This window comes from Clarias gariepinus, chromosome 6 (genome assembly GCF_024256425.1).
Source record: "Clarias gariepinus isolate MV-2021 ecotype Netherlands chromosome 6, CGAR_prim_01v2, whole genome shotgun sequence".
NCBI classification, from domain to species: domain Eukaryota; kingdom Metazoa; phylum Chordata; class Actinopteri; order Siluriformes; family Clariidae; genus Clarias; species Clarias gariepinus.
The window spans coordinates 10895226-10921552 of record NC_071105.1 but is presented as its reverse complement, the minus strand read 5'-3'; the positions used below and the strand labels follow the sequence as shown (position 1 = coordinate 10921552).

At 39.8% G+C, this 26327-nt stretch overlaps 1 protein-coding gene across 1 annotated transcript in view; it reads right to left on the bottom strand.

Annotated features, from left to right (window-relative positions):
- The window catches only part of raver2 (ribonucleoprotein, PTB-binding 2), a 92022-nt gene that overhangs the window by 39304 nt on the left and 26391 nt on the right, over window positions 1-26327 (bottom strand). Inside the window, exon 3 of the mRNA XM_053499086.1 lies at window positions 18690-19162. Within this exon, the coding sequence (XP_053355061.1) occupies window positions 18690-19162 (473 nt within the window). The remainder of the gene's footprint in view (window positions 1-18689; window positions 19163-26327) is intronic.

Sequence of the window (26327 nt, the reverse complement as noted above, 5' to 3'; positions counted from 1 at the left end):
TATATTCTCTTGTAATGTTATTTATTTATTTATTTGTAAGTTATATATGGAAATATTAAATGATTTTGTACATGATTACTGTATGCAGACACGATAAACATATATAAAGCCAAATTAACCAGAAATAAGACCACTGCAGAAATCTTCACAACAACATTGTGCAATAGTGAGGACTTTATGAACTTTTTAATAATAAAATTGTAAATATCAGGCATAAAATTGAGGCTTTGAAACCGGACAATGTAATTCTTGCAGTTGTTAAACTAACCATGTCAGATCAGAACCTAAAATACTTTACTCCCTTCGAAGAGAATGAACTAATTTCACTCATCTCTTCTGCAAATTCATTAACCTGTATATTAGATCCTGTACACATTTATTACACATAACCTGTATAATAGATCCTGTACCGACACATTTTCTTAAACAACTAGTACCAGCAATAACAGAACCCCTTTTGAGAATAATTAATTCTTCACTCAGCATTGGTTATGTTCCAAAATCTTTTAAATTAGCAGTTATTGAACTGATAATTAAGAAACCTGACCTCGACCCCTGTCCAATTACAGGTCAATATCAAACCTGCCCTTCATCTCTAAGAACCTTGAATAAATAGTAACGGAGCAGCTATGCTCATATCTACATAGAAATAGCATAGATGAACTGTATCAGTCAGAATTTAGGCCTCATCACAGCATAGAAACAGCACTCATAGTAAATGTAGTAGTAAATGACCTCTGATCAGGGTTGTGTGACTATGCTTGTATACCTCGATCTCAGTGCAGCTTTTGACACCATTGACCATAGTATTCTTCTTCACAGATTAGAAAATGTAGTAGGAATTAAGGGTACAGCCCTCTCCTGGCTCAGATCCTATTTGACCGATCGTTATCAGTATGTAGACTTAAATGGTGATTATTCTGTATGTTCTCTAGTGGAGTTTGGTGTTCCACATGGTTCAGTTTTGGGCCCACTGCATTTTTTTTTTTCCTGTACATGCTTCCACTGGGCAATAATCCGTAAGTATGATATTAGTTTTCATTGTTATGCTGACGACACACAGTTATATGTCTCAGCAAAACCAAATGAGAAAAACCAGCTTACTAAAGTTGACCAATGTGTGCAGGACATAATAGATTGGATGCTAATTAACTTTCTTCTGCTTAAACCAGACAAGACAGAGGTTCTAGTCATAGGACTACATACAGCTAGAAGTAAGATTCTAGATCACTCTGTAACTTTAGATGGCCTTTCTGTTCCATCAAGTGCAACAGTAAAAGACCTTGGTGTAATTATAGATTCCAGCATTTCATTTGAAGCTCATGTAGATAATATTACCAGGATAGCATTCTTTCACCTTAGAAATATTGCCAAGATAAGAAATATACAGTATTGTAGCTATTGTCGACAATATATTTTCGAAAAACTAGTTCATGCTTTAATCACCTCTAGGTTGGACTATTGTAATGCTTTACTGTCTGGTTGTCCAGCTAACCGGTGCATAAACAAGCTTTAGCTAGTCCAGAAGGCAGCAGCGAGAGTCCTCACTGGAAACCAGAAGATACGACATCACACCTATCTTATCTTCACTTCATTGGCTCCCAGTAAAATTTCGCATTGATTTTAAAATACTACTCTTGACATATAAAGCATTAAATAGTCTCGCGCCACAGTACCTGAGCGAACTGCTAGTGACTTACGATCCGCTACGCCTACTTCGATCAAAGGATGCAGGCTGCTTATAAGTACCGCTTATTATGAAAACTGCAGTACAGCTGGGGGCAGAGCTTTTTCTTACAAAGCCCCAAAGTTATGGAATAGCCTTCCAAATAGTGTTCATCCAGGCCTAAAACCTATTCATTTAATCAAGCATTTTTATAAATAGATTTGCCTTAGGTAAAGGAGCAGATCCGGGGGACTCATGGACGTAGAGTATTATAGTGAACTGTTATCTCTCCTTTTCTGCTCTCCCCACTCCTGTTCTCTCTCTCCCTCTCGCTCTTTCTCTCTCTCTGTCGAGCTACACACGTCGATCCTGAGCTGCCAGTGATCCAGACTCCCTCTGCCCTCCGGACCTGTCTGCCCCATCCTGGTGCCCCGCTTCTGGTTGGAGATCTCGTCACATGGATGCCCTGTGTGTCTCTTTGGGATGTGTCTGGTGTCTGGGAATGGTTTCACACTACCATGAAGACGGTTCTGGCCTCGACTGGTGTTGACAGCTGTTTCTCTGAGGACTTGACTTGGCTGCAGTGGCTCGATAGCTCAGGACTGGAATTTTCTACAAGTGTACCTGAGTTTTTAATAACTACCTGGACTCCCTATTAACATCAATTAACTGTTATAGCTGAACTTGAGTCTGGTTCCTCTCAAGGTTTCTTCCTATTACCATCTCAGGGAGTTTTTCCTTGCCATTGTCGCCCTCTGCTTGCTCATCAGGGACTATCTGACAATTCTGATGCAACAACACAAACACAAATACACAGTGTGTACTATAGCTATGGTGGCACAGTAGCTTAGTGGTTAGCACTGTGGCTTTGCACCTCCAGGGTCCATGGAGTCTGCATGTTGTGTTTGCATGTTCGCCCAGTTAGTGAGTTTCCTTCGGGTTTTCCGGTTTCCTTCCACAGTCCAAAGACATGCAGATCAGGCTAATTGACATTCCCAAACTGCTCGTAATGTGTGATGGCATGTGTGAGTGTTGACTGGAGGTTCTACCATGGCCATAAAAATGGTAATAAATACAATGGTCACCATTGGCCTCCACAGGCTCTGGTTGTACTACAGAGGTTTCTGATTGGATGGATGGACTTAAGCTTTGGTGCTGTAGTATAGTGCGCTCTCACTAAATGTGTAATTGTAAAAAATCTTGTGCTTCCTGATTGGACATACTGGGCCGAGTATTGTGAGTACTGTAACGCCACAAAACCCGATGAAGGTTAAAGCGGTCACTGAAACCTAGAGAAAGGTGTAAATTAGGGTAAAAACACTGTTAAAAACAACCATGCTTTTGTGTGGCACACTGATAAGACTGTAAATCACTCCTAATTCAATTTAATATTCTTTTTAATAAAAAGTGAATAAAAACAAACATTATATAATAATCAGTCATTTCAGGTTGCGACACTTGCCCAGACGCGTGAGCTAAAATGTGCACCCAACCTGTAACATTCTATTCATAAATACAGTGGACTCACATAATGACTTGCACGAATACTTTACTCTCAAACTCCCAGCATAATTACCGACCGGTGTATCTCGTCCCTACAGGTCCGGCTAAAGGTCTCTCTGGGACTCGACCACATTTACAAGGGGAACTTCAGCACTCACACATACAGTACACCAACACCCACTCACATCACAGAGCATCTTTGCCTTTCATCTCTGTGCGTCACTTATTTAACACAGAGAGAGAGAGAGAGAGAGAGAGAGAGAGAAAGAATGTTCCACTTGACCGGCTGCTTTCCAAATCCCTTCAGCTTCTTGTCATTTTAATGCCTCCATAGGTTTAATTCTTCAGTTAATATCTTTCCTGTCTACTCTCTGGATACTGCAGACTTTAATTATTAGTTAAAAAAAAAAGAAAAGCGTTCTATAACAGGTCAAAGCTGACATCGTTTAAACGGCTCAGTCTGATGTAAGAGTCCAAAGCTAAGATTCTACGCTGATAATTCATCATGCAACAAACCACATCCTGTTTTCCTGGGGGGATTTCTCCCTAATTTAGTCGTGTCCAATTCCTCCACGTCACTTGGGGGCTCCCACATTAAGGCTACTATGACCACTCAGTTGGGAGGGCTGAAGATCACGTGTTTTCTCCGAAGCATGCAACACCAGCCGACTGCATCTTTTCAATCTGCTCGCTCACACACCGTTGCGAGAGGAGTAACACACTCGGAGGACAGTGCTATCCGCTCCGTCCGCTTGCGAGAGCTCACAGAGGCCCCTGATTGATTGTAAAGGCTGTAAATTAATTATGTACACTAAGTACCTCTCATCCCTTTCCTCTGAGAGAGCTCGGCCAATCAGCTCTCTCTAGACCTCCAGCTGTGAGAGGTTACAGCATCACCCAGGAATCGAACTCACGATCTCCAGATGATTTGGCGAGTACTGAGTTTCAGCTACATTAAGTTGATATTTTTTAAAGTAACATGTATTTAGTACAAATTTAACCCTTTGCTTTCTTTGGAAACAGCGGTATGGCCATACAAAACTTTATAATGCATTTTTGCATGAAATGAGGGTTTTGTGGTCATGTACTGGGTGAACTTCAAGATCAGTGTGCAGGGCAGGAACACTTAAAGTGACAGAGAAATATTGTAATGTGCTTACATGCATCTCAGTTTAGATTTAAGACAGACTTTAAAAAAATTATCAAGAACTATTCCTTTATTTCATCCGTCCTACATTATGAACAAGAAAAGATGAACTGGATGAAGAAAAGATGAACTGCTGATTATAAAACACTAAATTCTGACCGAGCCACACGTGAAGTCGTTATGAAAAAATTTCACACTGCACCCATACCGCACTCACAGCAGGGACCATGTCTCATAAACTGAGTTTATCTAAAAATGACATTATGAGGCTTAATGACAAGACAAGATGGCCAAAAGTTTGTGGACACCTGACTATACCACTTCCATCCAGGTTTTCAAAAAACCTTCTGGTTGATTATTTTTCCATAACGACGTATCCAGTTATATTTTCATCTTTATAAATTCACAAATGCACGAAGGTCAAGAACCTATTGAGCGATGAGTGTGACACAAAAAAAGGAATCTACTTTAATTCAGATGTGCATATTTTATCAGGTTGTTCCACTGTATTTGAATATTAATCAAAAAAAGATTTATTGCCTCTGCCAAATATTAGTATTGTGCTTGCATAAAACATGCAGGGTAAAAAAAAAAATCACTTTCCTCAGTTTAATAAAATCTCAAAGTAGCAAGAGATTAAAGGTACAGTATTAAATTTATGAGCTTTAATGCTTAAGATTGGTTTATATCTGTATTCATCTTCGACTCATCCTCATGTAATATTGGCATTATCATGAAGTGGCGTTCAAGGATATGCCGTGAAGTGTGCTTCATTTGTTGTTCAGCCACGGACAGACATACAGGTTTCCTTTATTTATGTAAAAAATGTAAATATAACTAAGTAAATTTGTGTGTGAGTAAAGATTGAGTAACAGATGTGTGTTTGTGTTGCCAACATTAAATGGCAGTGTGGTTGAGATAATTCAAAAAACCTGTGCACTCAAGACACGTGAAGATGTCAGGTGTGATCGACTTTCCATCTCAGATGCCCACTTGATGTGATCAGGTCACCCTGAGCCAGATGTTAGGAAGAGGACTGAACCTAGGGCACAGATGTTACAATACCAACATTCATGTGCCAAGCTGATGAGTAATAAGTGCCTCACAAAAGCCTGGATGAACAACGCTAGTTTAACGTATTTATGAAAATTAATATAGATTTTTTTTATAGAGTAAAGGTGATGAATGGGAAAAAAAGTAAAAAAGTCATTGCACATGCATACGAAGCTCAAATATTAAATAAACAGTGCACTTGTGTCTCTGTTTTTTATTTAATTTTTTCTACAGAGACAGATGAAATAATGAACGCAATTCGTTCCGTCTACTCTCCAGACACATCGTTATTTATCTGTCAGACTTGCATCGGGAAAACGAAAAATGCCTCACCCAGAAGTAGCCTTGAGTGCGAAACATTGCTTTGTTTTTATGCATCGCTGTCGTGCTTAAAGCGCAATCGAATTTCATTTTGTCCGTCACATTATTATCGACATTTATTCCTTCTGCTCATGTGGAGCAATGACGTGAAGGCTCTGGGGAATGCGGACACCCTGGGCGATTTCTCATCCGGATAATAGCCCATGCCAGACCTGAGCATTAGCAGAAGATGAATCAGCTGTGTTTGCTTGAATGCCGGGATTTGATTACGCACATTGATGTATTATGCTTTGAAATACTTCTCCAGTTTCAAACAGTACATTTGGATAAACTTCTTTTTCACTCTCACTCTGTCGAGAGTCCAAGGCTCCTCTTTAACTCGCAGTTTTTAATTGATAACTTAATGGTTTTTGTTTTCCCCCGATAGTGATGAATGACAAAGGTTTTACAATCTCATAATTCATCAAATTCAAAAATAATGTTCCTGAAAAGTGACAATCATTTCTTTTTATCTATTCTAAATGCTATTACAAATCAATACTGTATATACTATGATTTAAAACATATACTATTATTAATTTAAAAACATAAACTATGAGGGACTTTTGATTGTGCGGAATAACAAAAATATAAGCCCCTGCTACACTAATGCACTCATCCCAGTGTTTCACTAGCGCTTGGATATCATCAACATAGAAAGTTTTCTCAGTACACCAGAGCCATGATCGGACTGCCCTTCTTTACGTCTGAAACGCTGGCCCCCCAGGAACTCCTTTAATGAGGCAAACAAGTGGCTTGGAGTGAGGTCAGGACTATGTGGCAATAACCCCCAGCTCATGTCCTTTAATGTTTAAAGGAACTGACTCTAAGCCACCTCAGACAAATGTTACAGTCTGGTCCCTCTCTCTTGGTAACTCAGGGAGTTTTTCCTCTAGTTTGCTCACCAGGAACCCAAATGTAAATCAATATCTGGATTGCTGTTCCACAAAAATAAGCAAAACACGTACAACCTCCAGTCAGAATTCTTTTGCTAAAGGGTGCCAAAAGTTCTGGAGTTGACTGTACTGTATGCAGTGTTGGCATCTCTCTCTGTACTTTGCTTGATACACCCTCTGTTTGGAGAGCGTCAGGATGCTGTTGGCAGTCTGCTACCTATAGCTAGTTTTTGCCAGACACACCAGTGTATGAAACACTCTATATATAGATTAAGAAAGTATACACGGGAGCCAAGTAGTGTGTGTTTGTGTGTGTCTGAGAAAAAGGAAGAAGAAGAGAAGTCTGTCTTGTGGGGGATAAAATGACGATGTCTATGTTTCAGCTTTTCAGCACTGGTGTATCTCACACACACACACACATCTCTGCACGCGAAAACATCACAGGTTGCTCATAAATTACACAGAATTCGAGAAGCATTAAAACATTCGAATCTGTATATACAGGATTTGGGAAGAATTTCGGAGCCTGCGCAAGCTTTTCATTGGTCGTTGTCCTGTAGCGTGTTAATGTTGATCGTGGTAGGTCATATAAATGGGAATAAATACAATGGTCCATAGTTGGACTACAGCGGATCCAATGTCGGGGATTTGTTACGGTCAGCACGGCTACATTTACATTACAACCAAATTGCTTAATTCTTGGATTTGCATGTCATGAAGGTTCACATTCACAATTAAACGACTTTAATCTGCCTTTTTTTTTTAAATCACACATCGATATGTCTTCGCTCACGCCATCCTGGTTAAAACACATCTTGAGTTTGTGCAACCTCTCATTTATTTCAAAGAATAGACGAGATTTCAGCAAAAATATGCCTGGGATTTTGCTCAAGCAGTTAGTCAGTGGCATTTGTTGAGGTCCAGAAAAAGGAAGAAAGCAGGAGTTAGTTGCTTGTGCTGCCATATGCCACTTACTTGCAGAGGTTAAAAAAAAGATAAAAATAATAATTGCATAAATTCCGATCTGCCCGTGGCATTCAAGTTGCATGACGGCATTTCAGACACGTCTGGGACCACATACAGAAGTGCAAAACATCAGATTTGTGCGGCAGACATTGATATATACTTAAAGAGAAAGAAAAAAGCTAAAAGCTTTAGGCTGGCGTTGTTTAAAGGTGCTATAACGCTACTGTTAACTGGACCAGAATTCATGTCCTAGAACTGTGACGGTAGTTCTGGTTCTATTCCAAATCCAAATTGCACTTATTTATAATATCGCGTCATAACCATAATAACAAAATTCTGTCCAAGATGTTTACTTCACATCTGAGTAGTCGATCTCTACAGGCAATTTACTGTATGAACATCAATTCGCCTAATCTGCATGTGTTTGGACTGTGGGAGGAAACCAGAGAACCCAGAGGAAACCCACCAAGCACAGGGAGAAACTCCATGCACACAGATCCATAGGCGGGAATCGAACATGAAACCTGAAGGTGCAAGTCGATAAGTGATGAGCACTAAGCCCCCATGCCACTATTACGTTTTTACTTATTAACTTATTAAAAAAACATCAATTGTTGACTTATTGCCATGGAATAAGAGAAAGATAACACTTCAGGATATATACAATTATATTATAAAGATAACTTTGCATCAGGCTGCATAACACTGTCCCGTTTCTAGAACAGCATGCCTCACAGTCAGAAAGCTGTGTGTAATGCGTGACAATATCACTAAACATAATAATATATAAAATTTTATATAGTGCTATAAAAATGATTGGCACCTGAGTAAAATGTCGTGTTTTGGATGTTGCATTTTTGCATAAACGACGTAATGTCTCTAAAACCAGGCTGTCTGCAAAAACTAACATGTATGGAGCAACTAAAAGAAGACTTTAGAAATAAACCTTAATTTTTGTTTTTTTTAATTAATAGTAATAAAAGAAAAAAAAGAAAAAAAAAGTGACCTTTGAATTTTCTCTTGAAACCAGCATGCTTTTTTTCTGGCAGTGTGACTCATAATAACAGACATCATACAATATGTTTACAAATAAAAAGCAGTCGGATACAGTGTGTGTTTGACAAATTGAAGTGTTATACGTTCTCTTGTGCTGATGATGTCATTTGTCCATGACGGCTGTGGCATTTGCATGGAAATCCCCTTTTGGCACGAACACAAACACCTTTTTTTTTTTACAGCCATGTTACACTGAGCTTCATCATGCTGAGCCTCCCACACTGCTAAAGGTCTGCACCAGCCACGTCCTACTGACCTTAAAACACAAATCAATACTACAGTACTGTCACACACATGCACACACTCACACACACATTCCCTTAGGCTCTTAGTGCTGTCTGGTCCAGTGGAATGTACTTTATAACTGACATTTAAATTATAAGCAGGTGCCCAGGAGAGAGAAAATGTAAAACAATTTGTGCACTTCTGAACTTTATATAAAAAGGCCCTGCGCTGGATTAAGACTAGACACTCATGTTGGCATAGTTTACTATTGATGGGGGTCGATAACTATTCTATAATCGGTAATTATTTGAGTAAACCAAACCTATTAACTATTAATAACCGGTTAAGCGCAGTACAATGCTTTCTGTATCACATCCGTAAATCAACAAGGATTACTCGCATAAATATATTTTGCTGAAAATATTAAACATACAAACACGACACATATGAGGGTGAGTCAGAAATTATCCGCACTTTAGTTATAGTTAAACTTACGTTGGTCTTATCAGCTCATTCCGTTCAAGGCTACTGTCTCCCCCGTCACTGTGTGTGGTTGTAAACGTGTTGTTACATCAGTTTATTTGTCATTGTGGTGCGAGAAAAAATGGATGCCCCAAATAAACAGAAGCGTTTGTATATCTGCAAGCAAACTTTAGACCGATACTCTAAGGAAAGTGAAATATAAATCACCACTGAAAATTATTACTGGATTACTGGAGACATGGATTTATCACTACGAGCCTGAAAGTAAACGTCAGAATACGGAACGAAAACATCCTCAATCGCCGACCAGGAAAAAGTTCAAAAAATATCAACCAGCTTGGAGATTTATGCTTATAGTTTTCTGAGATTCTCTAGGGTCAGTATTGGAACATTCTAAGGAAAAAGGTTCAACAATCAACAGCGCTCGTTACAGTGAGACGCTTATTGAAGAGCTGAAGCCTAAACTTCGGATTAAATGCAGAGGACTGCTGTCCAATGGCGCTGGGATCTTGCATGATGATGCACGTCCACACACTTCAGTGACATGCTGAGGCTGTGACATCCTCCCTATAGTCCTGATCTCATTTCATTGGACTTCCACCTGTCTAGTTCCTTAAAATCAACCCCACGAGGACGAAGATGCATTTCTGATGAAGAAGTGAAGACAGCAGCAAAACCCGTGTCTCGCAGCTCAGCTCAAAACATTTTTTAATGATGTAATGCAAAAGCTTGTTAACAGATGAACAAAGTGTATGGATGCATTTGTCTTTTCTGAAAGTTGTGGATGTTCTTTGAAACCCTCGTGAAACTACATGAAAATAATTGTGACTGAATGTAATGTGGCATGCTGCAAAGCAGGTTTACCCTAATACTGACTTTCTTTGCAATCCAATACAAATGATTTTTCTCTCTTCATTTGTAAGCTGCGCACAGAGGGGGTCCAAAAGTCTTAGCGCACTAGTGAAAATGCATCTAATGTGCATTTTTTTTCTAATTTTTTGCAACAGTTTTCATCACGAATGGCATTGTTGACTATAATTCTAGTAAAAAGCGAAATGTTTAAAATATACAGTATACATGGATATTCTTTGTGCTTTAATGGAGATGCGCACAAGAGCAGGCCTAGACTCAACGATTTGTGCAAAAACCATATGATCCACCTGACTTGATACAAGGGATTAGACGAGAAGAAAATCACTTCACTCGTCCAATATCAAAAATGGGCTTTTATCTAAAAAGGGACCTAGAAATATTGCAGACCCACGAGAAGTAAATATTTAAGATATTAAATGATCTACTTTCTTTGTTAAATTTTTTTTAAATGTAAAATCTTCTGTCTATTTAAAAAAAAAATCCCAGATATTCATACGGTCTCATACTGTACTTTTGGATCAGTTATTAGTATGTTTTTTCAAATCTTAAACTGTCATGAAACTATTTTATTTCCTACGCCTACTGGTGTTACTAATATAACTAGACTCACTGACAGAGGTCATGTCTTAAGTAATTATGCAACAAATTGTGAATGCTATTAGCGCTGAATATTATCATCACTCCTACTTGTGTCTGGCACCCACCCAGAATCAGCACGATTAAATTTAATACATTTCCTCATTACCACTTCTAACCACCGGTTTGAATTTACCTACTGGGACTCGTATCCTAACCGGTTTTGGTCATGGATCAAAACATACAGTATTTAAGATAAACAAAAAAGGGGGAAATATAATTTAGCTTTTTCATTTAAGAGGAGCGTTTAAGTCAAACTGGGACTTTAGATTTTTTTTTACGCCTTTGACTTGAACAGCCTTTGTAGGACTTGTAAAACAGAAAAATTTTCTTCCTTTAAACAGTAGTGAATTAAAAAATGATATTTGGGATACTTTTTAATCATTATGTTTTATAACATTTTTATAACATTTATAGCAAGGATAAAGTGTTTCAGTGCACACGGGCAAGTGAGGGAACAAAAAAAGTTAAATTTTGGGGTGCAAAATTTTTTTCCAGGAAACTTTACAATGAAGCGCTGTAATTTAACTTTAATGATTAGTAAAACCTGTGCAAAGGTTTTAAACCACCCGTCATTAAATTAAATGCAATTATGTTAATTAAATTAAATAAATGGGAACAAATGTTTTACTGTCACGGGCTGCAAAGTGCCTAAAGGTTGAAAATTGGTTAACATCCTCAGCAGCGGCCTCATTTCCCCTCTCGTCTGTTCCAAGCACTAGCTTCACCAGTATACGAATCACCGGCATGATCATCTGTTATCATCGGCTCCTGTTTCTCATTCATTCATGCCTTAAATTAGATTTTTTTTTTTTATGCTTGAATGATTTATAGGTCACTGAGTGGCTTAACAAGCAAAATCGTTCCTCTGAAACAGTCAGTTACAGGAGGGGACTAGACTGAAAATGAGAGACAAAAACTTTTGCAAAAAAGTCCTTTAGGAATCCTGGAGAACTATTCCTTAGGACTAATCTCAAAATACAAAAAAACTTTGGAATTTTGGAGTCTTTGGAATGCATGATGATCCATGACACCACTTAGCTACTCACACATATACCACTGCTGCCTCGTTTAATATATAACCAGTAAATAGAAATCATAAGCATTTATAACCATTTACATAGCATTGAATAACCACAATAAAGCTTGGACCAAGTCGTGTGTATTGTACACGAGAGACTTTATGTGATTTCTGCCTAGGCAGCGTTATCAAGACAGGAGGCAACAGACGTGAAAGAAAAGGTCTGCGTGTGTCTGTGTGTGTGTGGGTGGCTATATTTGTGTGTTTGTTTAACCATATAATGGGAAAGAGATAAATGGTTCTCAATGAGCACAACGATAAAAAAAAAAGCCTGAATAAGATGTCTGAATCCTTGCTAGATAAATACGTTTTCCTCACCGAGTCAGTGTCACCTTCTGATCAAGCTGTTGTATACAGTAGCTTCCTGGCACAGAAAGAAACAGATAGAAGCCTCATCAGGTCAGTTCAGTTCAGTTTGTAATCAGAAGCGCACGGGATGAAATGTTTCAATCCGATTTTTCCATCTTACTAAAGTAGAATAAAAAAGGCTATAATTTTACTGCCGGGTTGAGATACTGTACATGCAAAAAAAAAAAACATATTTCAGTTCAGGAAGGTCTTTATTTCCTATTCCACAGGAATGCCTATAGACCTCCACATTTATTAAGTCATCGGTCACCTCTAGCTACTTACCAAAGGTAGTGCAATTCTATAAGGATTTTTAAAATATTCAGATTTAACATTACATTTTACACCAATACAGGATTTTAACATTTAATTTCAAATTAAATATAGCAATAAAGCTTAAATTTTTACTAAGCAGCACGTAACTCTGTCATCCGCTATAATTAATATTACTAAACAAAGCTTCACTTCTAAAGAATCCTTTATATCTGAGGCTGATCGGTCAATCAAACTGAAAACCGAGCGGCTGGTTCACTTCTATTATAAACGTAAAAGTAGTGTTTTTTTTTTTTTTTTTTTAAATCAATGTTGGAGTCAGTTTGGGTTTAATAACTGTGATAATAATCGTGATTAATAACTGAAAGAATTTTTTTTCTCCATCACTATCCACATCCAATTATGTAGCACAGCACACAGAATCATGCAGATGCAGGTCAAGAACTTCACTTAATGTTCACATCAAATATCAGAATGAAGTGTCGTCTCTGTTGCTAAGCATGAAAAAAACAACAGATTGGATTGAGCTGCTTGGAAGGATATATTCATTCTCATTACATCTGTGGTGCAGAAAAGCATCTCATCAAACCTTGAGGCGGATACCCTACAACGACAGAGGAACACATCAGGTTTCACTTCTGTCTGCCAAGAACAAGAATCTGAGGTTAGGATGAGCACAGACTCACCCAAAACTGGGCAGTTAGAGACTTCAAGAGCGGATTTGTTTTTTCTAATCTTCTACACCGTCTTGTTCTGGTAAATCTGTACTCATGGTAGCTTTAGTTTCTTGTTCTTGGCAGACAGGAGTGAAACCTGTGCATCGTTCCGCTGTTGTAACCCATCCACCTTAAGGTTCGATGAGATGCTTTTCTGCTCACCACAGTTATAAAGAGTGATTATTTGTGTTACTACAGACATCCTGTCTCAAACTAGTCTGGTCATTCGCCACTGATCTCTCTCATCAGCAAGATGTTTCAGACTGTACAGATAATGCTTATGCCAATGCTGACCCATGCAAACACAGATTTAAGGATTTCCAGGGTGATATACAGTCTTGCCCAGGGTGGCACAGCAAGGTTGAAAAAAGGAAACAAAAGTAAAACATTTTAATATCTGCTTTCTAGCAATCAATTAATGAGCGGGTTTATCAGCCTGGGGGAGGTACGAGATGGGGGGGGGGGGGATTTTGGGTGGTGTGTAATGGGGGGAAAACGTTAACCTATGTTGCTACAGGACTCCAGGAAGTCACAAATCCTATGGAAAACAAAAGATTTAAGATCTATAAATAGAATAAAATTTATTTTCCTTTAATATCCAAAATCTAATCCTTTTCATAAAGTAACCAAATGAACCATAATAACTGAATAGTGACCAGCTGGAATGACTGTACCTGGGAACTTTCACTAGTCGACTATCAATAACATTTGATGTAGAGGACGCAGGGATTTGGACGGCCAAGGAGTGATAAAAAGTCAGAGATTTTTTTTTTTTGGCCATTTAGGGTACTTTCACATTCGGCACAAATGACGTGTACCATGCCCAGCGACGATTGCGCCCCCTCCTCACTCGCCCACTTGGGTATTTTTACCCACAGATACAGCAGGTTACAGTCTGCATCTAATTGTTTGCAAGCCGCCATCAAAGAAAGAACAGAATAAGGAAGTTAATCGCTATCCTAATCCATCCATCCATTCATCCATCCATCAACCTCTGTAGTCCAACTACGGAACATTGAGGACAGTGGTGACCAATGTATTTATTCCCATTTTTACAACTGTTTTTACAACTTATTCACACACTACAGTCAATTTCGGAACGCCAATTAGTCTAATCTGCATGTCTTTGGACTGTGGGAGGAAACCGGAGTACCTGGAGTAAACCCACCAAGCACGTGGAGAACATGCAAACTCCACGGACCCTGGAGATGCAAGTAGACAGTGTTAACCACTAAGCCACCGTGCCACCGCTATGCCTAATATTATTGATATTTTGGAAAAAATTTAAAGAGCAACAATCTCGCATGCTTTCCTACTTCATCAGCTATGGCTGTGGAAGTTTCCAGTGACTGTACTGACTCTGTTCTGACTCTGTCCTAAGGGAATAAAAAAACATCTGATATATTTGTACCCTTTCAGATATATTGATTCTTCTGCGATCCCTATGGCTAGAAATAGTCACAGAGGTCACATGGTTTATTTGGTTCTTATTCTGAAAAAACGATAAATTATACATAATGACTTGTTTTTATATTTATATAGTTACTGTATAAATAGTATAGTTAGTTATTTATGTTGTTCCAAGTGTCTGAACGCCATGTTAGAGCAGAAGAGTGCTTTTTTCTTCTTCCTGGAAGGGTGCTGAAGGGGATTTTACCCAGGGTGCCATGCACTCTAGGAGCTGCCACTGGGTCTCTGTGTTGCTGAATTATTCGTAAAAAACTTGCCTTTTTCTGTTACTTGGAATCCGTGTAAATGCTCTGATCTGCTATTTCACCGAAAAAAATTATGTCATAGCAAATAAGCAAGACTCCTTGCTGATCTTAAGCTGAAAAGCAGATAAGAAGAGGAAAAATGAGATGTGCTCTTGTAAGAGAATCGCTGCCTGCTTAGCTTTTTTTACATTGCTCTTGTCCTGCACTGATTTGCTGATGTCTTCTGAATGAACAGCAAATCAGAGAACTCATTCTCCTTCTGGTCTCTAACGTTGATTTAAGATGCTCAGTCAGCTCTCACGCTGGCATCCAACAAGGGTCACTTAGTGCCAAGAGTGAAGCAAAAACTTTAGCCTGAAGTCGGCTCAGTGTGTGAGGATCTTTTCACGTACAGAGCACAAATTCTGGGAGTGACAGTGTGTCACACAGCTGGATTGTGTCCTTTTAAAAAAATTTTTTTTGGTCCGTCCGTGTGCCATCATCAGGCACATCGAGCAACGGACACTCTCCATCATGAAGATGCATCTGTCGTTACTGTGGCAGTTATTTAAGGGGTTGGGTTGCCAGCTCAACGCCCGATTGTCAATCACACACTACAGTCGATTTGAGAACACTATTTATTTATTTATTTGGAGTATGCTAGGGAAACCCACCAAGCACGAGGAGAACATGCAAACTCTACGCTTTGCTTCTGCCATCTTCTTGCATCTTGCTTAATTAAATGAAAGAAAAAAATAAACCTCTTACCATAGTTCACTTACTAAACATCAAAGGTTAGAGAAGTCCTTAATGTTACTTCACCTTAGACACGATTGATTTGTACTGAACCCACCGCCACATTATTTTTGCTCTCCGTTCTCAGGTACGCTCGCGCATATACACTCTGCGATCCAGCAGGTGGCAGTGTGCACCTACTTGGGTTGTGAGCCGACATTAAACACACGACAAGTAAACAAAGAAGTTAACCTTCACACTATGCCTAATACTATTGATATTTCTAAAAACATGTCAAAAGCGGCGCTCTCGCATGCCTTCCTACTTAGGTCAGGTCAGAGGATGAGATTGGGCTGATCCCAGTGCCAGACTGCGCTGTATTGTTGTTGTGAGACAGTGGCGGGCATGGTTCCCGAGCACGGAACGATAATGATCGTAATCACTGATCAAAATGAAGCAGACTTTTGGGTCAAGTGTTCTCAGAAACCACGAAGTCGGGGCTCTGATGTGAAAATGCCCCTTTGTGAACCTGGAAAAATCTGGGGCATCATCAGAAGCTTTTGGAGTCTCAAGTAAAAAGGAAAAATGTCTTCTCTAAAGCCTTACTTGTGCCTCTTTGACTATAAAATACACAAAACGCAGTTAAAGAGTGCAAAACGTAAAAAACTAAAATGCAATGAATTCCTTGCTTTAGTATTTGTGTGGGGTCTTTTTGCCCTGCTATTTATTATTATTATTATTATTATTATTATTATTATTGTTATTATTATTATACATCATTAAGATGTATAAGGAATATTATATTAACTTTAACCAGTAAAAAAAAAATAAAGAAAAAAGGAACACAGATAATCAAAAAGGCTTCCAACCATAATCTCAGCCTGAAACAGGATGACGAACAGAAACTATGAAGCACTCACAATTATGCAAATTACTGGCTAATATCTCAGTGTGCGTGGGCCTACGCATCCATATTCACCGTGCCGCAGCGTCGTTTGAGACAGCCCTAATGTCTGGAATCTTCCGTGTGGAGGCGACCTCTCTCATTTTCTCTACTTTGGAACAATGCTGATGCGTTCGAGCAAACACCTCAGACGCTGAAAAGCACTAGACAGCTAGAGAGACTGTGTGAGTGGCTTGAAAGGACAACTCACACACCCACACGCTGTACAGGAAGCGAGAAAAAAATAAAATAATGTATATATACTGTATATATACACACACACATACATCATCGGGATGATAAATGTAATTATTCAGATACGAACATGAACCCCTGGTGCTCACATCAGGAATGAAACATCGCTACTAGTTCACATTAAGTGACCAACCTTCACTGTGATGTTCTAGGTTTTTTTTTACGTTAAAGGTCCCATGTTTTATTATTTCATTAAGAACTTTACACTGGTTTCAGGGGTTCTTTAAAGCATGTGTGTTAATCATTCAGATGAAATAATTCTTAGATAATGCATTTTTTCATACCTCAATCTCCTGTTTAGAGCTGAGCGCTCTTCTTATATTATGTCACATTGGGGGGGGTCTAGTTGGTTTGTTAAAACCCTCGCCAATATAAAAATGGAAAGCAGATATAAAGCAGGAAATGTTTGACTAATTAAAATGGAAAAACTAAACTAAAAGTGAGTTTTGCATAATAACTCACCTTTACACCTTTTTTTTTCATGTCAATTCACGTTGTATATACACTGCCTGGGCAAAAAAAAAAAAAAAAGTCGCCAAGCTATTGGGCTGCGGCAAGCAAAGAAAACAACTAGAGAGATTTGAAATGACTGAAACTGGGTTACCACATTCAACACATTATCACCACCTGGAAGGATAGAAAAGGCCGTCAACTGTCTGAAAGAAATGTGGTCAGGAAAAATCATGATTGGAGATCACTTAAACACTTGATGAAGTTGCATGGTGGAAAATTGACAGTAAAAGCCATAGCTATGTTTAATAGTGAAAGTTAGAGCATTTCCATACACACAATTTGATGAGAACTTACAGGATTGGGACTAAATAGTTAGTGAGACTAATCAGAAAAAGTTTTCAATTTTCTAGGAAACAAAACTAAAATGGGACATTGGAGCGAAGGTAAAAAAAAAAAAGACATGTGCTCAGAGGAGTCCAGATTGGCCCCATTCCAGAGGGACAGGGGATGTACCCATCATGCATTGTACAAGCCTCTGGAAGCAGGGTTATGATCTGGGGTGGCTTCAGTTGGTCAGGTCTAGACTCAGCAAGCTTATGTGGGAATAAAATGAATTCAGCCAACCATCAGAGAGCTGCTGCATAATTGAGTTGTCCAAAGTGAAGCTGAAGCCTAAAAGCGTTGAGTGACTCAGAGAGGAACGGTCAAAGCCTTCTGATCTCCATCCACCTCCAACACTTCTGAATATGACGAGAGTGTGGGTGTAGCTCTCGGGCTTCTGTCTTTGTGAGGGTGTCAGTATCGATTAGTGCGCTTAGAAAAAAAAAAAAAGGCAGGAAGGCTAAGATCAGTCCTAGCCTCTGGGTTTTAAAAGGTTTTGATTAGGATGGAGGCTGAAGAAACATGATCCGGCATCATATGATCCACTCAGATTGCGGATGAAGTATTGATTTGCAGGGACCGGCAGCGTCGAGAACAACAGCTGTATTAACACCAACGAGAACTCACAATCGGAGTTACGTTTGAATTTTGTTCGACAATCAGAATCTGCATAACACTGTTCGAGCAAGAGAAGTGTGACATACACTCATACACACACACTTAGGAGGGAGAAGAGACATGCTATTCGCTCTATCACAAATGGTAAATTGCAGCAAGAACCCATACAAGGTTGGTAATTTTACCCAGCATGGAGTTTCTTCCCTCTATTACAGCGAGTACAATTATCAACTTCTCTCTCCACAGGCAGGTGGGAAAGTCATTTATTGCATAACCATGGGTGCGTGTACGTTTCTAAACCTCACTCGCTCCTTTCTCTGTGGCTCACCTGGCAGAAGACGGGTTTGTAGCGCTCAGAAAAGATGTGCGCTAGCTCTTCGGAGCTGTCAAAGTCCACGGGCAGCCGCTCCACACACAGGCACTTGGAGTGGATGTGCTGGGCCGTGCTGAGCTGGTTGACGTCACTCCACTGCACCATGAGCGAGCGGTCACCCTGCACTTTGCCTAGAAGCTCTGAGCGAGCCCTGGAGGCCGAGTCCTTCTTCATGTACTCCACAAAGCCGTAGCCCTTGGAGTGGCCTGTTAGCTCGCTGTAGACGAGGAAGCAGCGCTCGATGTTGCCATAGGAGCGCACCAGTTCCTGGAACTGTGTGCCCGTGAACGTGTGAGGCAGGTTGGTGACGCACAGCAGCGAGTCGGTGGGCTGCAGCTGGACTCTGATGTCGCGGCCACGCACCGACGTCTGGTGCAGTGTACGGATGGCGTCCTGAGCCTGGTCGCCATTTAGCAGTGTTACAAAAGCTGGCAGGACACACACAAACACAGATACACATCAATATACATAGAAAAAAGACCAGCAGATGAAAGTCAAATGCAAAGACGCTGAACAAGAATAATTACTCAATGACATAAGAAGGATTATGTAAAGTATACAAAAATAATATACAACCACCTCAGTCAGTTATGAAAAGTATCATTATCAAATATTAACTCACAAAGCATGAAATAACACAATACAACACTGACAACAAACAAGTGTTCGAAAAGAAAAGAAAAACAGCTGGCATTGTAAATGTCAGGAAAATGTTCACCCCAGGGTTTGCCACTGGGGCCGCTTTAAATTTTTAATCTCGCTTTATCTCTTACAGACTTTTGACACCGGATGTCTAACTCCAAGATGTCGCTAAATTCCATTTTAACAAGCACTTGAATCCAGCTCTGCGATGTCAGAGAAACGCCTTGTTTTTTGCTTCTTTAATATTTGATTATTTTTTTACTGGTGTTTGTGAGTGAAGTGAAAACTCCATAAACATTCAGTAAAATCATAAAAACACACTTTTATATACTAAACAATTTTTTTAAAATCACAAACGTGTCATGATTAAGCAACCTGTACTTGTATAGTGTTTGTATGCTACAACGGTCATTTTACACTGCCGAATTAAACAAAAATTCACCGTCCTGCTGTCATGTGTCATGATTTTCGGTGTAAGCTTTTGTAATTAGAGCTGGCAGATTGCTATGTGCAAATCAGGCTTGGTAATGAAAGCGTAAAAGCAAACAAACATGGCAGCATCGTAAGTTCCTTACTTTACTCACTGTCTTTTGAATTAATGGCTACTTACAGACAAAAAAAAAAAAACACCTACTATGGCGGAATATAGAGCAGATCTTCTCATGCTGTTCTTATATTCAATTAAATAATCCTGCATAGTGATATTCCTTACAAAGCTGTTTATAAAGGAAACTGGGGATGTAATGAGCAACTGTAAAACTGCAGTAAAATTAGTAATTAAAAAATATGACTTGATGTTGTTGAGAGGGGGCATGGTTACCCGAAGAGATAAAATTGTTCAGTTTTTGCTTCAAAAGTTGAATGCACAAAATGGTATAGAATGTCTAAGCATGCTGTAACATTACAACGTGACGCTGTGGACAAATCAAGTTCTGTAAAGAAATGGCTTACATTTACAGAATTGGCGGATGTTCTTATCCGTAATTGCTTTGAAGTCTTCATCTTTAAATATCCTTACACTGGTTTACTAGGTTACTAACTCGGAGTACCATCAACTGTTGGGAATGTTTTTTCCAACAGTTTCTAACACCTAAGAAACGGATAGGTCTTTAACCGTTGGCAGTTACTCGGCTGTACGGACATCTAGGGGAAGTTAATTCCACCACCTAGGAGCTACAACGAAAAACACACTAGACGCACATCGTAGTTGATCCCTGAGAGATGTGGTGGGACTAGTCGAGCATTGCTGGAGGACCAGAAAGAACGTGGTGAGATATAGCTTGGAGGTTGGACCGAAAGAACTTGAGCGTCCTGCACAGAACCTGAACTGACCTCAATACTACTGAACAACTTTGGGATGAACTGAAAGGTCTCCTCTCCTGACATCAGTGCATCATTAAACTGTTACGGCTGAATGATCACCAATCTCCCCAGTTATGCACCAAAACCTAGTGAATAGAGTTATCGTAACTGGAATTCTGGAATGGGATGTTCATAAAGTACACGTGACTGCGACAGCCTGATGCGCACAAACTTTTTGGACATACAGTTTCTGTTTGAAAAAAAATCACAATGCCTGGAAATGTAAATTCAAGTGACCTCTGAATGCTGGAGTTGCTCAGTGTGCCGAGTAGGTCATTCAGAAAAGCAGCTGAGGCATGGGTAGTGTGGATCGCCTGAGGTTATGACACGCTGCTTACTGAATGTCACGTGTCCGGTATAAATGAGGGGTAAGCATTTTCGTTATTGTATGTTTGGTGATTCCAGCTACTTCCTTTTCCAAATCCTTGGCACAAAACACAAAACAAGTAGAATATTCAGTTGGGGAAAACACAGCTACAATTACCGGCTGACAGCTGCGCTGAGGCAATAATGATTACTCTGGTGCTCGCGTAGTACTTGGAAATTCCTAAACAAAGGGTTGTCTTCGTTCTTTGAAGGCTGCTGGATGTGGACATGAACAATCTTCTTCAGCTCAAAAATGCAGAACTTCTTAAAACCAACATGGAACTAACGATAAAGAGAACTACTTTAGATCCGTGACGAGGTCCTATGAAGATAAGCGCTGCGTTTCGCATACGCATCTCAGCGATTATACTTTCTTCAATATTTTCTTAAATCATCCTATTATCCTTCCCCTCATCTTTCGCTTGGAGCCTCTTCCTGAAGGCTCTGTATCTTCTGGCAACAATATGCTCAGACATCTGAGTGGATGACAATAAATGTAGCTTGACGGAATAATTTTTTTTTTTTTTTTTGTTAAGATTATTATTATTACAAAGAAAGTCTACAACAAAGCCTCTCCCAAAAGCTTATACAATAATCTTATAATTCACAGCAATTTGCTAGTGACAGGCTCGCGACGGCCATTTTAAAATCACAAAAAAGAGACTAGATTATAGGCTTTGTCTATAAGTACGACAATTCTTACTTTCTGCTTCAGCAAGCAGGGGGAGGAGGAAACTTTATTGAAGTGCCTTAAAGCCTGTAATTCTTCTGCCATGAGATCGCTATAGCAATTCATCAAGGATACATTAGCGTGAATCTTTTTGTGGCGAACGTTTCTCTTTCCGGTCGGTCTCCGAAGACGAATGCGGTTCCTGATGGTACTGTGCGTGTCACGGTTCTTAGCTGTTATGCGCGAGGTCTGCGCTGTATGCATTCTTCATTGCCTAATGTTTGGTTTGCTGAGCTGTATTCAATTAGCTTGTTAAGATTTCAGGAGTCCTCTCAGCGTGTATCATGGCACTATCCGTTCACGCTCCCCACCTTTCGCTGACATACGAATGGGCTGTTCTGACACTAGGAACAATAGAGCTCATTACAGCTCATCAGCGCTGATTTAGCCAGAGCGGGAAAGATCACGGCATGTAAGGCATGCAGATTTCGCATTCCCTCTCCCTAATGGATCTGAGGAATAACGCAGATGCCTCTTGCTGTCCTCGTTAATGGCTGTTAGACGTCATTACTGCTGACTGTGCCGTCAGTGCATGCAAAACATGCTGATTTTGAGTCACCGCTGCCAACTGGAGCTGTGGCAGAGCGCATATCACACGATCTGCCCCAACGCTGTGGCTCATTATGCCTCGTTAGGCTGCGATGAGGCCGAGTGTCATTACCAGATGGCAAGAGGGTGACCAATGAGTTTTGGTTCTTCTGGGTTGAGATTTGATCGAGTGTCCTCCCCCTGCGGTCACTGTCGCTAGGAAAGAAGAAACAATCCTTCACCTGCTGCTGGATGGCAGGATAATAATGAGAGAATCTTCAGGCCATGGTTTCTAATAGAGCACAAACAACACACACAAATTTCGAAATAGAAATGTCGAAACACACTTTTCGAGACTGAGAGTCAGCTGCAACATACAGTAGCATGTTAGTTAACCCAAAAAGGTATGATGCAAATTTAAAACACACAAGAGAAGCATTTGACTTCACATGAAAGAGCTTAGTCTTTCATCCACCGGGCTTTATCTTCAAAAATGGACAAGCTGAGCCCAGGCTATTTATTTATTTATTTATTTTTTAGGTGCCTTGTAAAGACCACAACCACAAGGATAGGTAAAAAAAAAAATTAAGAACCTCATTCAGTTCACAGTGATGCAACAAGAACATCATTCCAAATGCTGCCTCTGGCTACACCACACACATCCACCAAACATTATGTGCTACATTACTAACTTGATTAGAAGAAGATAAATCCATTATAAGAGTCACTTGCCTTACTAGCTCGTCATATACTTTTTATTACATTTACAAGCAAATCTGAGCAGAACACTGGAGCATATACGCTGGCTGCCCAAAAAAGTCACACACTGATATTCATTTAGTCATCTTTAGCTTTGATTACAGCACACAATGATGTGGCCAGTTCGCGTGTAAAAATAATTCCTCATGCACCCAGCACCACTCTTTCACAATTTGAGTCCTGGAATAGGGACGAAAAACTCCGCTGATGTGGTTCAATGCCCATTTAGTATGTTCAGTTATTGGAGACATTCGCAAAATATGCACTATAAACAGAAGTCGCACGCTGTCACAGATGCACCAAGATCTTTTTCGCTCCTCATTCACTGTCTGGAGGAAGCGTGCAGACGGTAACATTGAGAGTGGCATCTGAAAGCGGTGTTGCCATGCGCATGTAATGCTAAGTGATTTTTAACTATTTAGGTCAATTTTCTAAAAGATAGTGGTAGCTAAATGATTAAAATGTTGGACTACTGATTCAAACCCCAGCACTGGCAGCGTGGGCCCTTGAGCAAGGCTCCAACTGTTCAAAGTCATAAACTGTGTTAATGAGATAAATGTAAGTCGCTTTGCATAACAGTCTTGCCACCCCCAAAAATATCTTACAGTCTCCGTAAAAAAATGCTTCCATAATCTGCATTTTTTTTTCTTCACGTATTCTAATTTCTAATTTCTGTACTCGAGCGTGGCGCAAAAGCTCAGCAGGGAAAAAAAAAAATTATCGCTTTATATGAGACATGACAAAAAAAAATGTTACAAAGACTTTTCACTGCATATTAGATACTTTTAGTAGTTTTTAATATTTTAAAACCTGTAAGTATCGTAGCTGACAATATACAGTACATAAGCACTGCGAATTCTCACTCACTCACTCATCGATTATACTGCTTTATCCTGCATTCAGGGCCGCGGAGGCCTGGAGCCTATCCCAGGGGACTTAGGGGCACGACAGGGCAGGGAACACCCTGGACAGGGTGCCAATCCATCGCTGGGCACACACATACACACTCTATAGGCAATTTGAGAACATACATTAGCCTAATCTGCATATCCTTAGACTGTGGGAGGAAACTAGAGTACCCGGAGGAAACCTACCAAGCATGGGGAGAACATGCAAACTTCATGTACACAGAGACGGGAATCAAGCCTGGCCGAGAATCGAACCTGGAGCCTGGAGGTGCAAGGCAACAGTGCTAACCACTACACCACCGTGCCGCCTATAGAAACGAATCGAATAAAAAGATTGCAATGCCCAAAATACGATTTGAAACAAATCAACAGTCAACCTACGATTCACAGCTCTACTAACTTGCTGCTCATTAGAGCCCAACTTTATTATTTTTTTTACATTAACAGTAGTGTGCAAAAGTCTTATTATACATCATATTATAAGCTGTACCAATATTGTTATATATGTTTATCATGTCTGCATAATTATGCACGAAATCATTCAGTATTTCCATATATAACTTAAAAATTAATAAATAAATAACATTACAGGAGAATATATGCATGGCTGTAAAGAAAAATATAGTACAAGACTGACCAGTTTTCAGATGGAAACAAAAAACCTAATGTACGCTCCTGGGATTTGCATAAAAACAGAAAGAAGCGAGTGTGACAAAGTTACCAGAAGAACATATATTCTCCAGCAAGCTCAGTAAAACCTAACAGCTGTTTTCTTATAAAACTGCACAAATCTGTGTCTAAAGCTTCTGATTTTAAGCAATGAGTTTTCACTCCAAATATTGACTTTATTTTGACATGATAAACATTTATAACTAAATTGGCTGGCACGTGTAACAATGAAATGGACGAAAAAGACAATCCGGGAAAAAGGTCATAAGGATTTTAACACACATTAACGCCACTGAGAAAAACACACAGGTAACACGTCAGGTTCCAAATCCATGTCTTTAACACGCATCGAACCCTGACTAAAAATAGCAGAAGCACTATGACAAACATGCTCATAATCTCTGTGAATTCAAGTGTTTGACTACACTCTTTAGCAGACATAATTGTACACGCTGGCCTACATCGTCCTGCCTGAATGTGGGTGCACACATGTGTGTGTATGTATGTATATGTGCATGCGCAGCCGCCCACACTTGCCACTGCATCAATTAATGATGATCTCCTCCTGCTTTCCCAGCATCACTCATCTGGCTCTAGTGGTTGTCGAGATCCGCCTGCAGCTCCCACACATTTTGGCAAAAAGCCCCTCTCTGACTTCAAGTAGACAAAAAGACCCCTGCATCACTAATGGATCTGTTCTCTCATCAATCTTCATCAGCTTCGTCATCCTCATCTTGCTTTTGCATGTGAACTGGCACGTGTTAAGCGCTTGTGCCGATGCCTTTTTATGCACCGTAATGATAATGAAGTGTTCGACGGTATTTCGTTTCTGCCATGTTTCAAAGAACCACCAACATTGAACATAGATTCAACTACCACTTCTATATTTCAGTGCGATTTTAAATGTACAGTATATAGCCTCTGTGAGTTCCTTCACTGCCTGTAACTGTCAGATTTCTGTATCGTCAAGCTGTGTTACAAATCTGCCACCGAGCTTTTGTATGGTGATAAACAGTCCGACAAGACTGAGAAAACTGGCACGTACACTCCCGAGCCAATTAATGCCCGTGTTGTACATCAGTCATTTACTAATTGGGTACATCAAATGACAGCACATGGAACAAGTGCTAAGGCGTGAAGTGACATCATGTGGGCTTTGATGGTGCACTTCTCAGCCCTTAGGGATTTGCAGTTAGCTGCTATCTCCACTCTGTTACTCTCAGCAAGATAAAGGACGCTAACGGGTAGAGAGCAGTGAAGCACTGTCAGGAACATGGACTAATGGCTCTGCCCTTCAATGACCAGGCCTGGCTCAGAGCTATACCCAATCCTACCCTACATGGCTGAAGGTTTGTGGACACTTAGCCATCACACTGTATGTGAGGGTCTTCACCTGTTAACAGTTAACACAAAATCTAAAGCACGCAGTTGTATATAACGGCTGTGCATTACTTCCCTTCACTGGAACTAAGAGGCCTGAGAATGGTTAAGTCTCAAGCCCCAAAGCCAGGATGAGTACAGTGGAAACTCGGATTGTGAGTAACGTGGTTTGCGAATGTTTCCAGCAAGACGGGCAAAAATTTTAAATAAATTTGAACTTGAAAAACGAGCAAGTCTTGGTTTACAAGT